The sequence below is a fragment of the Oryzias melastigma genome, linkage group LG22 (assembly GCF_002922805.2).
Source record: "Oryzias melastigma strain HK-1 linkage group LG22, ASM292280v2, whole genome shotgun sequence".
NCBI lineage: Eukaryota > Metazoa > Chordata > Actinopteri > Beloniformes > Adrianichthyidae > Oryzias > Oryzias melastigma.
In genome coordinates, this window is record NC_050533.1 from 13,792,263 (window position 1) to 13,805,592 (window position 13,330).

General features: G+C 41.2%; 1 protein-coding gene across 5 annotated transcripts in view; it reads left to right on the forward strand.

Annotated features, from left to right (window-relative positions):
• The first annotated feature begins 442 nt into the window (after positions 1–442).
• The window catches only part of tmem260 (transmembrane protein 260), a 38,096-nt gene continuing 25,208 nt past the window's right edge, over positions 443–13,330 (forward strand). For 2 of the 5 annotated variants that reach the window (XM_036209960.1, XM_024274174.2), the window contains exons 1-3: positions 444–986; positions 4,008–4,039; positions 5,382–5,530. In XM_036209960.1, the coding sequence (XP_036065853.1) occupies positions 878–986; positions 4,008–4,039; positions 5,382–5,530 (290 nt within the window). In that variant the 5' untranslated portion in view covers positions 444–877. Of the gene's footprint in view, positions 987–4,007; positions 4,040–5,381; positions 5,531–7,383; positions 8,306–13,330 lie in introns of those variants that run through there. The other 3 variants (XM_024274186.2, XM_024274192.2, XM_036209961.1) reach the window with 3 other exon arrangements.

The following is a 13,330-nucleotide window of genomic DNA, read 5'->3' on the forward strand; positions in this document are numbered from 1 at the left end:
TAAAAAAAAAAAAAAAAAAAACCTTTAATAAGTAATTTTAGGACTTTATGAATTTAACTTCAACTAAAGCCTGCAGCTATTCTATGTCAAAAATGTCTATTTTGATATATATTTTATTTTTAACACAGTATTATATTTAATGTATATGTTTAGATTGTGACATTTTTAATATAAGTTCTTTCAACTTTTACAAAAACAACTCCACAAGATTTGCTAAAAAATAAAAAACATAGCATTTCTTAATATTTAAAAACAAAAGAAAGAAAGATAAATAGAAAAATGGCAATATTAGTAATTTATTGTACATTTATTAATATAAACTTTGATGAGAAAATATCTGTTAATGATAAAACAGACACAAAATGCAATTGTTTCACTTTAGTTTATTTTGAAAAGGAATCGAGTATTTCCTGTTCTACAAGATAAGTTGTCTTGCTGTAAAATGAGGAAAGTAGAGCTCATTCATTTTCTTTTTAAGTGTAAACGTCTTGAGCGCATGTTACAATAATTCCTAATTACTGATGTAACTCGATCGGCAGAATAAATAGCAACTTAAAAAAAAATCTTAAACAAAGGCGCTCCTTTCAGAAAATATCGCGAGATTATCTTGTAAACTTGGCTGCGGTTGCCTTTCCGGAAACAAAAGAGCCGCACTGTAGCTAATTTAAAGCTTTTATTAATAAAGCAACGATATCTTTTGAGTATTAAAGGCATTTTAACACAGCCACTTATCAGAAACCACGTCTTAGATAGTTATCGATGATTTACTTTTCTGTATTTACAGTTTTTAGAGCAAATTCTCACAGATGCTAATGGTAGCTAGCTCGGAAAAAAAAAAGGAATTCGTAGTGTTTTGTTTATTTCATCAAAGAAAAAAATGTTTGCGGAGCACAAGCCAAGCTGGATACTAACTGGCACTGTGGTCGCATGTATCGTGGCTCTTTATGTGCCCGGCGTGCAGAGAACTGTCCCCGGCGGAGATTCAGGTTGGTGCTAGCATAGCTAACTCTCACACCGTCGCGTGGCTTTGTTGACAGCAGTGGTGTCGCGTCTTGATGATGCTTACGTATTCCTGGTGCTGTCCGTGGTGCTGCATGTTCACGAGCCTGGCGGAGGGGAAATAAAGAAACATGTTTGAAAAACAGGGAAATAATCAAAACATAATTCACTTTCTATGATGCAAACCCTTCTTATGATAATAATTATTAAAAAAAAGTTGTCAATATCATCTTGTATTATATTATTTTTATTCTTCTAAGTTAGGAAAGTAATCAAAATAGTACTTGTTTATGATACTTGTTAATTTTAGCAGAACAGATTCAGTTGAAAGCTAACTATGACTTGGAGCACGGGTGGACGAATGTTTTGACTTTTGAGCCACAAAGGGTTTTAAAATTTAACAGAAAAGTCGGACCAGGTCCAAATGCATGGAGTGTTTTGATAGCCCAAGTCATAAGAAAAAAAAAGTGAAATCTGGATGAAGCCATGGTTTTATTTTGATAGAAAATTTAATTTATATATTTTTTTATTTTACAATTTGTGGCTTTTTTTCATGTTTTAGAGTCAGTGGCACCAATGGGTTGATGTCTGTCAGTGAAAAGTGCAAACTTAGAGAAATGTTGCATTCATGTGGTGTTGGAATGATGGAAAAATGTCTGTCTGACTCGGAAGATGTTCATGAACATCAGATATAACAACAAATCTTCGAGCACGACATGAAAGCAGAATAACTTTCTGTATCTAAGCAAAAATCAATATATTTGTAGTGCGCCATCTATGTGATAGACACCAAAATAACAGGGGAAAAAAATGTTAAAGATTATCAATAAGATTTATTCGAGTTTGGCAGGCCAGATTAAATAGTTTATGTCCCCCGCAGGGCTCTTGACTTGGAGCATTACTCATGCAAATATTCTGTAATAAATAGCACAAAGGTTATTTAACCCTAACTTTAAGTTCACACACTAATGCTAAAACTGCCCTCTAACATCTAAATATAACAGGTAGTAATATTAGGCCAAATTGTCTTCCAGTATTCTCATAATGTGGCTTTTTTGAGGGAATGCTATTTATAGCTACACTGTTTAGAGGTGATGGCAAGGTTGCAAACTTGTAAATGTGGACTTGCTGGCGTGAAGGCTCTGCTTGTTAAGTTTGCACTGCTCAGACGTGTGAGTTGCAAAACGGGATGCATTTTTGCTGAATGGGGGCAAAAAAGGAAAGCTTGGCCAGATAGAAATGAGCTGAGGAGAGAGCAAGCAGTCGGAGGGTTGACTAGTCCTGCTGGTGCCTCTGCTGTCTTGCAGGGTCTTTGAAAAAACGTCCAGCCCCTTCTTCACAGTGTTTAGGGACGGTGCAGGATGCCCGCTCTGATAGTGCCAGCTGAACACCCTTCTGAATTCTCCAGGTCTCCTTCTCTGTCCTAATCTCTTTAGGTGTGATGTGCCCTAGAGAGGCTTGAGCGCAGCCCCGCGGGTACGCTGTTGTCTAGGAATTTGAAGTGTGGAAATGATGGGGATTATGGGAAGACTGATGTGGGTGCCCATGCTCCACAATCACAAAGACTCCTGGCACCCGTGCTGCTACCCCATTGAGTCAATATTTTCTCTTTTTAGCATTGAGGCCGCAGAACTGCATCTCTGTGGTACCGAGATGAATGTTTTGGCTTAGCACTAGTTTCTGTGCTGAATGGGGTGAAAGTGGAAAGAAAATGAGGGAAAATTGAGAAACCGATGAGGGATGAGAAAGTGTGATGTAAAATTGATGCCAGGTAGCTGGCGGCTCATGCCAGATGAAATGGAGCTGTGAAAACATTTAAGCTTTGCAGGTGGAGGAGTTCTGACTTCATGCTCCATTAGATTGATAAGAGTTTGTGCTCGTCGTGTGGCAGAATTTAGGCATCATAATTCAGTGTGTCGGCAATGCTTGGAAACGTGTGAGGCAGCCATCTGAAATTGAGCCACTCTATTCTGTAAATTTTTTTCAGAGTAGTCGACGCGTTGTTGCTGTTTTAAATTTTTATTTGTGATTATGGTTCTTAAAAACGACAGCTGTCTGAATTACACATTCCATATGCTCCCTTCTGCTGCCCTTTTTGTTGAGAAATAAATTACAACACTCAAGATTACTTGATAAAAACATGCACGCTTTGGTAAATTCTTTATTATATTATTATTTTTAAAGCTAATTGGGATCCTACACAGCTTATCTGTTAATTATCCTGTTTTCACAGATGTGTTTGTAGACTATCCATGTGCCACCAGTAGAGGGAGCTATTCTGATCCCCGGAATTTATCAATGTCATTTAATCTGAACCAAATTTCAATTTCCATGAGTGGGAGATGCAAACACTGAGTGAGAAATCAGTATAATTTGAAACGCTTTGGGTGTATACTGGCACAAATGGGTTTGTGCCCAGATACATTAAAGCTTCCCCAAATAGCTTTTAGTTAGTTTGTTTGTCTTCTTATGTGCTGCACCTCACACAGAGCTCATCAAAAAAACAGTACAGCTTCCTTTTTTGTATTTTACAGCTTACCTCATTCTGTGTCTGTCAACGACATTGCTTTTCTGTTTGTGCCCAGCGGACTAAAGGAGACACTGGGGGTGTGGGAGAAGCAAAGAGGCACGTAGAGCAGCACAAGAAAAGAGGAAAGGGAAGGACCCCGATGCGCGGGGAGGATGGGACTGGAAGCATTATTCTCAGATCACCATATGTGTGTCTTTGTGTGACAGCGTATTGAAGAGGGAGTCTGATGGTTTGTGTATGTGTGTGTGCGTACGAGCCGGAGAAGGGAGGGAGGCATCAGGGGAGAAGTAAAAGATGAAGAGAATGAACGTGCCGCTTAGGAAATGTCACACTGGGAAGATTTGCAGGTTTTGATCCGGGCAAATTAATGCAAAACCCCAGTGCAAGTATTTGATTTGGGAAAACTTTGGGAACAGACTTGTCTCTTAATAATAATTATTGGGTTTACATTAATTTTCTCCCCTATTCTCTTCCACAGGAGAGCTGATCACCACTGCATGTGAACTAGGGGTAAGTATTAGCCGTATTGTTTAATCAATTCACTCATTAACTCTTATAAGCATTAAGGAAGTTTAATTAAGCATGGGCAGAAAGCAGATTAATTTACTTTCAGTCCACAGGTTTTTCACCCTTCTTTTCTGTACACTTATTTTACTAAGTTGCAAGTAGAGAATGCTATAATTTGCAACCCGTTTTTCAAATCCAATTAAAGTCAATGGTAAGGCGATGGCTTTTGTAGGCTTTGCCTTATGTACGGTATAAGGCTTATTATATCCAACCCTCTTTTTTTGTGTGTGTGTGTAAGCCGCAAAGAATGAACTAAATCGGGTTAACAGTTATAATAAGTTTTATTATTTAATAAAGTTTATTACGCCGCTGTGATCCTTTTAGGGAGGCTGTGTCGGTGTCACTATGCCAGTAATCCTGCCGTTGGTGCTGCAGTCCGTGTGGCCTCCCCGCCTGCCTTTCAGGCTTCCCTCGGGCCTTGCAGGCCATCCCTAGTCCCCGAGCTGCAGATCCCCCCCTCTCTTTCTGTTCCCCAGAGTTTTGCCTCGCTTTGCTCCCACTGCTGTCCTTCAGCTGCATACCTCACAGATTTGTTCTGCAAGGTCCTTCATACAGGCATCACATCTAAAGATTTTTAACTTGTCGGAGGCAACATTTGTCTAACCTGGTAACTGGGAGATTTTCTTCTATTATTTTGTACTTAATTTTTGATTATTTTTTTTAGCTGCGAGCATAGAGCCTTTATATATATATATATATATATATATTCATCTTTTTCCCCCAACTAAATCATTAAGACTTTATGTTCGAGGTGACGAACAAGGCAGTCACTCTTTCACCTTTCAGCTCCATTCTCATTTGAAGAGCTGCCCCCTTCTTCCCTGCCTTGCACGGCTCATGTTATCAAAGCCAGAGAATGAGCCTGCGTTTAATGACTGAGCCCTTATCTGGGTGGAGGAGACTTAGCCGCTAATTGCTGTGATTGCCGAGATCCCCCAGGCGGGAACGACTGCGGCTCTGCGGTGGTTTGAGGGCTGAAGCGGGAGAACGCCACAGGCTCCTGGGACCTGCATTGTCCTTGGGAAGAGGCCAAAAGAAGAAGAAAGTACAGGGAGGGGGGGGCTGCATCATAAGTTAGCCTGAATGTGTCTGACTCCTCTTAATATCTGTCAGTGGTATTTTATTTAACAGCATGAGAGCAAACTATGTTTGAATCTGAACCTTTTTGCCAACATTTAGTCACATGCTGATCAAAACAATTCCCGCTCTTTCAGCTGTAAATGTGTCACATTATTATATTTATGCCGTCTTTTATGAGACGGGTTTTATTTTGTTCTTCTTTTAGGTGGCTCATCCTCCAGGCTATCCCATCTTCACCCTTTTAGCTCACCTGGCTATGAAGCTCCTGCCTCTGTCTCCTGCTCACAGTGTCAACCTGGTGAACAGCCTTCTGGGAGCTGCAGCTTGTGGTTTCCTCTGCTTAACTGTGTGCAGGTATGACACCATTCATTCAAATTTCAACTTTTTTTTTATTGTGAAACACAAATCACTCTAGCTTTGTGCAAAAACAGATCACATTTGAATCTATAGATGACTTCAAAAGAATTTATCTCTTTGAAGCAAAATAAATGGGGACATTTCCAGTACTGGTCTTTAGAAATACCCTGCTGGATAGCTGGACATTTTTGTTGTACCGGTAATGCTAGGTTGGGGGCGTGAGGGGCTATAAGCTAGTGGAAGATTGTAAACAAAGAGCTCTCATCAATGGAAGGGGAAATTGGAGGCGGGATTGCTCCACATCAATGGTTCTGCTCACAACTTGGAGGTGAATTTCTGATTAACTCTGCAGAATCTCACAATTAATTATAATTAAAAAAAACACTGGGAATACTTTTAAAAACAGATCAAAAGAAGATCAGTGGGTCTATAAAGTGAAAGAAGGTCCTGTAACACTTTGGGAGAAGTTCCAAACTCTGGAAGGCTCTGCGGAGTGAAAAGGGGTCTTCAAATTTCCTCTGAGTTACTTTTTGCATCATGATGCCGTATGCAGCAGAGAGGGGTATTTTTAGGTCCTGACTGACAGGCGGTGGTGCTCCTGATCCTCTGCTCAGTATTCAGGAGCAGAACCCAGCCACCCACCTCCCTCCCATCGTCCTACCCTGCGTGTTTACCCATCAGCCACCCATTGCGAGTGCGCGTGTATGTGTATGTATATCACAATTATCGTGCTGGCAACCCCTCCCCACGCCCCCCTCCCTGACATCCCTGTTCTCCTGCTACCCCCCACTGCCCAGTATGCTCCCAATCCTGACATGGCACGATTTCTAATCTCCCCCTTCTTGCCTCCTGGGTCTGAGAGGAGCGGGATCACTGACGCTGCTCCTCCCTCTCGCCTGTCTTCAGTTTCCTCTTCCTTCACTTGGTGATGAACACAGCCTCTGTGCTGCCAGGCACTTTTTACTGCTGCTGACCCCAAAATGTTGTGCTTTACAGCTGTCTACACGCTCTTTTATTAGTGGGTAATAACAATTTTCCAATCTCCAATTGGTTTTGTTCTCTGCTGCACGTTGAGAACCAAAAGATATTTAAAGGTGGGAAAACTCTGAATATTTCCTCACATCTACCATGCCAGTTTCAGGCCTGAATAGGGGAGCATGTCAAAGGGAAGAGAGTTCTTAAATGAATGTTTATTCTCGCTCTCAAGTGGGTCCTTTCGTGTAACGAGCAGCCGGTGAGTTGGATGGGCAGACTCATCTCTGGAGCAGACATTTATTTATTCTGAGGCTACAAAACACCCTTGTAGTCTGGGTGATTTTTGCTTGTTAGTAATCTCCAGGGATTTAGATCCAATCTTGGATTATGGTCAAGTAAAAAGGTCATTATGAAGAGCTACTGGTTTGTGAGGACTGGAATCAGAACAAAAAAGTGGAAGTGTGGGATCTCTGCTTTGAAGAAGAAAAAAAGAAACACGAAAAGCTTTAGATAATTCCCGTTTAGACGCCACTATGTGATGATCTCTGAGGCCGGTAATCTCAAACAACATTTTGCTGATTGATTAGTCTCTGAAGAGGTCATAACATGAGAGGAAAAGTCATCTGGAAGATGAACAAGCTTTTTTTTCAGGCACTAAATGCTTCAACCGTATTAAAGACGTTGGTTTCATGCTTCGCCCACAGGTGCTCTCTAGTTTGGCCTTTTTCTGCAATTAAAACATCAAAACTTACCATTTTTCTTCATCTGTTTCCCAACAATGAGGCTAATCTGCCACATTTCTAACAATGATAGCACAGCGTGCTTTTTTCTGTCCTTTTGTGTCCCTCATAAACCTTTTGAACTCTTCCTATTTGTAGGTTTGCTCTGCTCAGAAGTTGGCTCCCATCCATTCAAATTAGTGCTTTGATTATGTTCAGATGGCAACATTTATTGAAGTTAATGCTGCTACTCAGAGGCATTTTTTTTTTTTTTGCAGAAATTATAAATTGTGAAACCTTGAAATTCATCTGGAATATTTCCAACACTGCAAGCCTTTGATGTATCAATTTAAATTAGTCGGGCAGATTGCCGTGTTTAATGTGGGGGAATGTAAGTTGATAGGCTTGGAAGCCACTTCTCTCTCTTGCATAAGTTTAAATGTAACACTTTAGCTTCCCTTTGATTTGTCAATTACAGTCCTCTTGGCTCGATCGTGCGGTTTGATGGCCAAATTGCATGTCTTTTTATGTTTTCACACCATGGCCTGACAAGCCTTTGAGGATGCTGGACGTAATGATAATTACCATCGATTGCACTTGGAGGGTTGGGGAAAAACTGGGCTCGCAGAGATCCGCAGACCTCAGCCACACGACTCCGGAGGAATGCACCCCTTCATAGCGGGATAATCCCGACAGCTCGATATTCAGCTCGCTCTCGTTTATCTGCTAAAGCTACTCGGAATCTCTGCTACCTGAGAGGAATCTCTCCCCGTTCCCGAGCTTATCCAGGAAACCAGGAGCCGAGGCGCTAGTGAGCTGACAGCCATCAGAGCAGAAATAAAAAAAAAAAAAAGCCCTCACAGGTTTGATCACATGATTACGTAACGTGTCTGGCTTCTGTTTTCCCTGGCGGCCCTTTAGAGAAATGGCACACCTGTGAGAGGCTCCGGCGCCAAAACTGAACCCTCAGTGAACAGGAGAGTGGGCTCATCGCCATCTCCTGCCTTGTTCTGCACCCTCAGCTCCTTATAAGGACCTCCACCATATGGTCATTATTGTGCAGTCTCTCCTTGATCAGGTGAGCTGTTTTTTCCATAGGGGTAAACATGTGCACACTGAGTTGGACTAAAGTCAGAAGGTGCATCAAGAGTCCTTTTTTCTTTTATTCTTCAAGCCACTTGTATAGTTTTGTCATCAGGAAGCAGCTAAACAGTCATTTTGTGAGATTCTGTTCTCACCTCTCCCTCCAGGTGGTGAGGATGCCCCTCCTACCCACATCTGCTGCACTTTGTTGGATAAAAATCTCCCTCAAAAAATTAATTTTATTGTCTTTATTTTCTACAAACTCTCCAGACACTTTTCCCCCCTTTCCGTGGTATCTCACCCGTCAAATTGTCGTCCAATAGACCTCCTTTACTCTCCCTATCCACAGCATGACCAATGGTTCCCCCAGGACTCGTGCTCTAATACAGTTAAACAGATGTCTAATGAAGATGTTATTTCCTCATTACTGGCTACGGCATGAGGAGGAGAGTGGAGGGGGGTGGAGGGCTAGATAGACAGCAAAATGCTGTACCAGTTTAATATTCCTCTCGCCCGTGGGCTCGAGATTGTGTCAGCCTCGGACGTCAATATTACATTCCTCACCCACCACATGCGGGCCTAATAAGCCACAGAGACGGATCAGACTCCACAATTACAGTTCACCCAGAATTAGTTAATGGAATCTATACAGCAACATTTACGTACCATTGGTATGTGCCTAATGACTTTGGTTAGAAAAATGAATGTAAAAAAAAAGCATTCAGCGAATTGCATATGCACAGCATTTGCAAATTGTTTTTTGTGTGTGTGTGGTGGGTAGAGATTAAGATGGCATTCTGAGAGGAACTGTCATGTCAGTGACTGCTTTGTCTGAGCAGAAATGTGGTGATTAATTTTTCATGCACTTGTAGGAATGGAGCACGTTCCTGGATATGGATAATGTCTGAGCAGCACCATCGTTTTTTTTTTTTTCTTTTTGGACCCTTTTTTTTGGTTACCCTGTTTCAATACTCCAGTCAGACCAGGGCGGTTTGCGGTGTCATGATTGGCTTCAAAAATGTTTAAAGGAAAAGATTCAGTTGCTTAAATGAAAAGGAGAATGTATTTAAAATAGGTACTTTTATTTTGACAAAACCTACTAAAACAATCTTCTCATCTCAAAATAAATCAATTTAATCTCCAATAATTGACTTAAAAAACATAATTTATTTCAGAGAGATGAGATTAAAATATGTGAAATTTTAATTTAACAGAGACTTGAGATCAAAATAAAAGTTAAAAAAATATAGAAAATTATACTTGAATCCAAACAAACTAACATTGATTCATTTTTTTCCTGAAATAACTGCATATCTCACCAGTTATAAGTTTTTTTTTTTTTAGGATAAACTTCTACTCAAGTGTATTTAAAGCATTTATGTTTAGGTACAAAGTAAAATTTAAAATTTCTTTAAATAAACCAAAAAATGTATATTTTAAAAGAAGACATATTTTGCTATTGAAAAACTTTCTTGATAAAATGATTTTTCAGAAAAAAAAAGGCCAACCATGTTCTCTTTACTTTCTTAGCATTCTGATTTTGCAATGATTTATCAAAAATAAAAGCACAGAAATCCAACTTTTATTCCCATGGTAAGATTATCAAACAGAGAACAGAATTTATAATGATAATACTGTAGTCATAAGGCTTTTTGTGCTGAAAGACTTTTTGCAATCCTCTCTAAATATGTTCAAACTGAAACTGCACTTACTTTTAAGTTTCTTTTATTTTGCTTAATTTCGATCAATTCCTGCTTGAGCGTGGAAACTTCAAAGCAGCACATCAGACATCATATAATAGCTGCTAAATGCTCTGGCTAATGTCCTGGCCAGAGGGGAACCCTTTGGGTGTGAGCGAAGGCCAGCTGGAAACCTCAGCCTGAGTCGGGCCACCTCCTCTCTCCGGCTTTCCATCCTCTTCAGGAATGTGTGATTTGTTTCCAGCGCTGCCTCCCAAACCACCACTTAGTTAGAGAACAGTGCAGCTCTGATCCGCGATGGCACAGCTGTGGCATTGTGCGTTCCCCAGGGTGGTGTATGACAGTGTCTCCCTTGGCCGGCTCCATTGTGGAGCATCATTCAGAGCAGACAGCTGGTGGAGGCTTCTTGTGTGCTGTTATTCAGCACAGACGGCTGATGCTGGCAGCGGTCCGGCCCACGCTGTAAATAAGCCAGGTCTTCTAACCTTGATGCCATACACTGACCTTGTCATGTCCATTGTATTTACCTTGATTGTATAGTTTTTAATCCATTTTAGCTTTATCTGATGACAAGTATGTTTTCATTTAAATCAAACACTATTATTTCTGTTAGTGCTCCATTTCTGGCGTCTTGCATACTATTTATCATCCAGTTAATTACCCAAGTGATGATGCAGGCATTTTGGCAGGGCGGATTAGTGCAGGGTAGAATAGTCTCATTTTCAGCCGTGTTATTCTCCTGCTACTTCTCCAGCAGCCCATTGTCACTGAGCCACAACATTTCAGCGCAGCAGCAGCATCCTGCACAACATTGAGCTGTGATAACAGGGAACATGGCCACACTGGTGTCAGAATGTGTCCTGCTTTATCTGCCCGCTCTGGGAGCAGCCAGCCGGGAGAATGAGCGGAGCGGCGTGGGACGCAGGTGGTCCCGCGCAGACAGACAGGTCATTTACAGGCTGCTCTATGCACACACCGCTGAGCTCCTAACAACTGACAAGCTCTAACAGAAAGTGTGTGTCAGAATAGCTTCAGAGTAGGTGTAACAACCACGGACCCCCCATGATTATTCTGCCCCCACCCAAAACACCAGCCCCCTGCTTGGTGTTTGAGCTGTGGGTTAATTGTCATGCAGTGAGGTAAAATTATGGGTGCGGGAGGTCTCTGAACCTCAACAAAAGTCCCCATCTGCCCCCCACCCATCATCTTACCACCCTTCTTCATCCTTCCTTCAAGTTACTACTAATTCCTGGAGCGGAAAGACTCTGCTATCTCTTATTAAGACCCACTCCAAAGACGCCCCACCCCCCTTTTAAGTGCGCAGACACAGGCGTACTACTGTACATCCTCGTTCAGCTCGCCTGCCTTACAGAGAACACAGGAGAGGAATAGAGGAGAGAGAAAACCCAGCGAGAAAAAAAAGGGGAAGTAGTCAGCAAGCACACGTTTTTTTTCTTTTTTCCACCCTTCTCTCGCTCTCCCTTTCCCCTTTTTTTTCCCTGATTTACCGCGCTTTCCTCAGAAAGCTCCATTGTTCCCCTAGCCTAAGTCTCATCAGGCCTTTTGTGGCTGACTATCACAGCGGCAGGCAGAGAGCTGGAAATGTATAAATGGTATCATGCCTTGTGATTAATGGCGGTGCTTATGAGTCAGGTCTGATAACGGGCCTGCTCTCTACTCAATTTCAGATACCGTTAATGGAATCTGTCTTCTGCGATTGTAATGTGAGAGCGCCTAATTTGCTATGGAGCTTGAAGCTGTCACCGGCAAGGGATTGTGGGGTCATAAGGGACCTGGCAGCCGTTTGGCCTGCAGCTTGTATCTGCGGTGCTGAATAGAGCAGCTCTCTGCCTGTCAGTTAGCTGATAGGCTGATGAGGACTCTAAGCCACTCCACACAATGGGGGAAAGGGCCATACTGCCTGACTTCCCTAATTGTCGAGCCTGCTCATATTTCCGAGCCAGCATGCTGGGGGACTGGGCTGCATTTTTTTCTCTTCTTTCCCCCTCTCTTTCTTCTTGAACTTTTTTCTTCCTTTTTCTGTATTTCATCCTACATCCCATATGCCGCCTCCCCTCCTTTAACTCTCACTATTTTCCTTTTCTTTGCCTTTTCCACACCATTTATCTCCCCCTCTGTCTCTCATTTTTTAGTCAGCGGTGGGTTTTAGTGTACGGCAGATTATCCCAAGTTTGCTGCATATGGAGGAGATGGAGTCAGTACAGGAGAGGAGGAAGGGGAAAACTTTTGTGCACACTTAAAAAAAAAAAAAAAAAAANNNGGATATAGCACTATCTTCGCCACGGGGGTTTCTGCACCGCAGATCAACCAGCTGCTGTGGAGGGAAGTCTCATGATATCTGAATTACCTGAAATCACAGGGAGTAGTTTTGAAGTTTTTGTCCAAGAAAACTTGAGCAAAGGAAAAATCGATTCATTGGAAGAGGAAAAATGACCGGGATGAAAAAAAAATTATGTTAATTATTTTAATGTTCCCAAACAGCTCATTTAAAAAAAATCCCTTTCTGCTAATTCACAAGTTTATTACAATATAATAAAAATGAATAGGTCTTGCCAAGTCCTAAATGAACTTGAAATGACAAAACAGAAATAGAAACTTCCTCCTGACAAATGAAAAGAAAACAAAAGAAGCAATTCCTCAGAACTTTTGTCCCAGCTTTAAAAAAGACCTGTCTTACTGTGATTTTAAAAAATATTGATTTATTTTGTCGCACAATTGACTTAAAAAACGAGCGAACCAGAAAGGCTTTTTAGTGTTTATGAGATCCAGGTTCTTTATGAAGGTCAAAGTTCATTGATGAAAACACCTCTGGTCAGAAAATAATACCAGATGATGGAAAGAGTTCCAGAATTCATCTCTGATTGCTTTATTTCAAATAAAGTTGACTTTTATCGTCAAATTTGACTGATACCAAATATTGACTTATCAGTGCTAAAAATTGTTTGTTTTTTGTGGAGAAATCAGTAGTGGTGAGGGGAAAAAAAGAATAGTTGTTTTAGATTAATGGATTATGGTCCATAAACAATTCTGAATTGTTTTTAATAATCAATAATGATTTATAGTAAAAGTAACAACCAAATGTATTTCACTCTGATATTTTTGAAGAGCACACAAACTTGGCTGACCTTCCAGATCTTGTCATCCGACTGGCCCTGACTTCGCCTAAACCGACCGTTTGGAAGCATTTTGGCTTTCATAGTGTCGAGGGTCAATTGGATAAAAGTCACGCAGTGTGTAAGTTATGTCACAGCAAACACAACATCCATCCATCCATCCATTTTCTTGACCGCTTTGTCCCT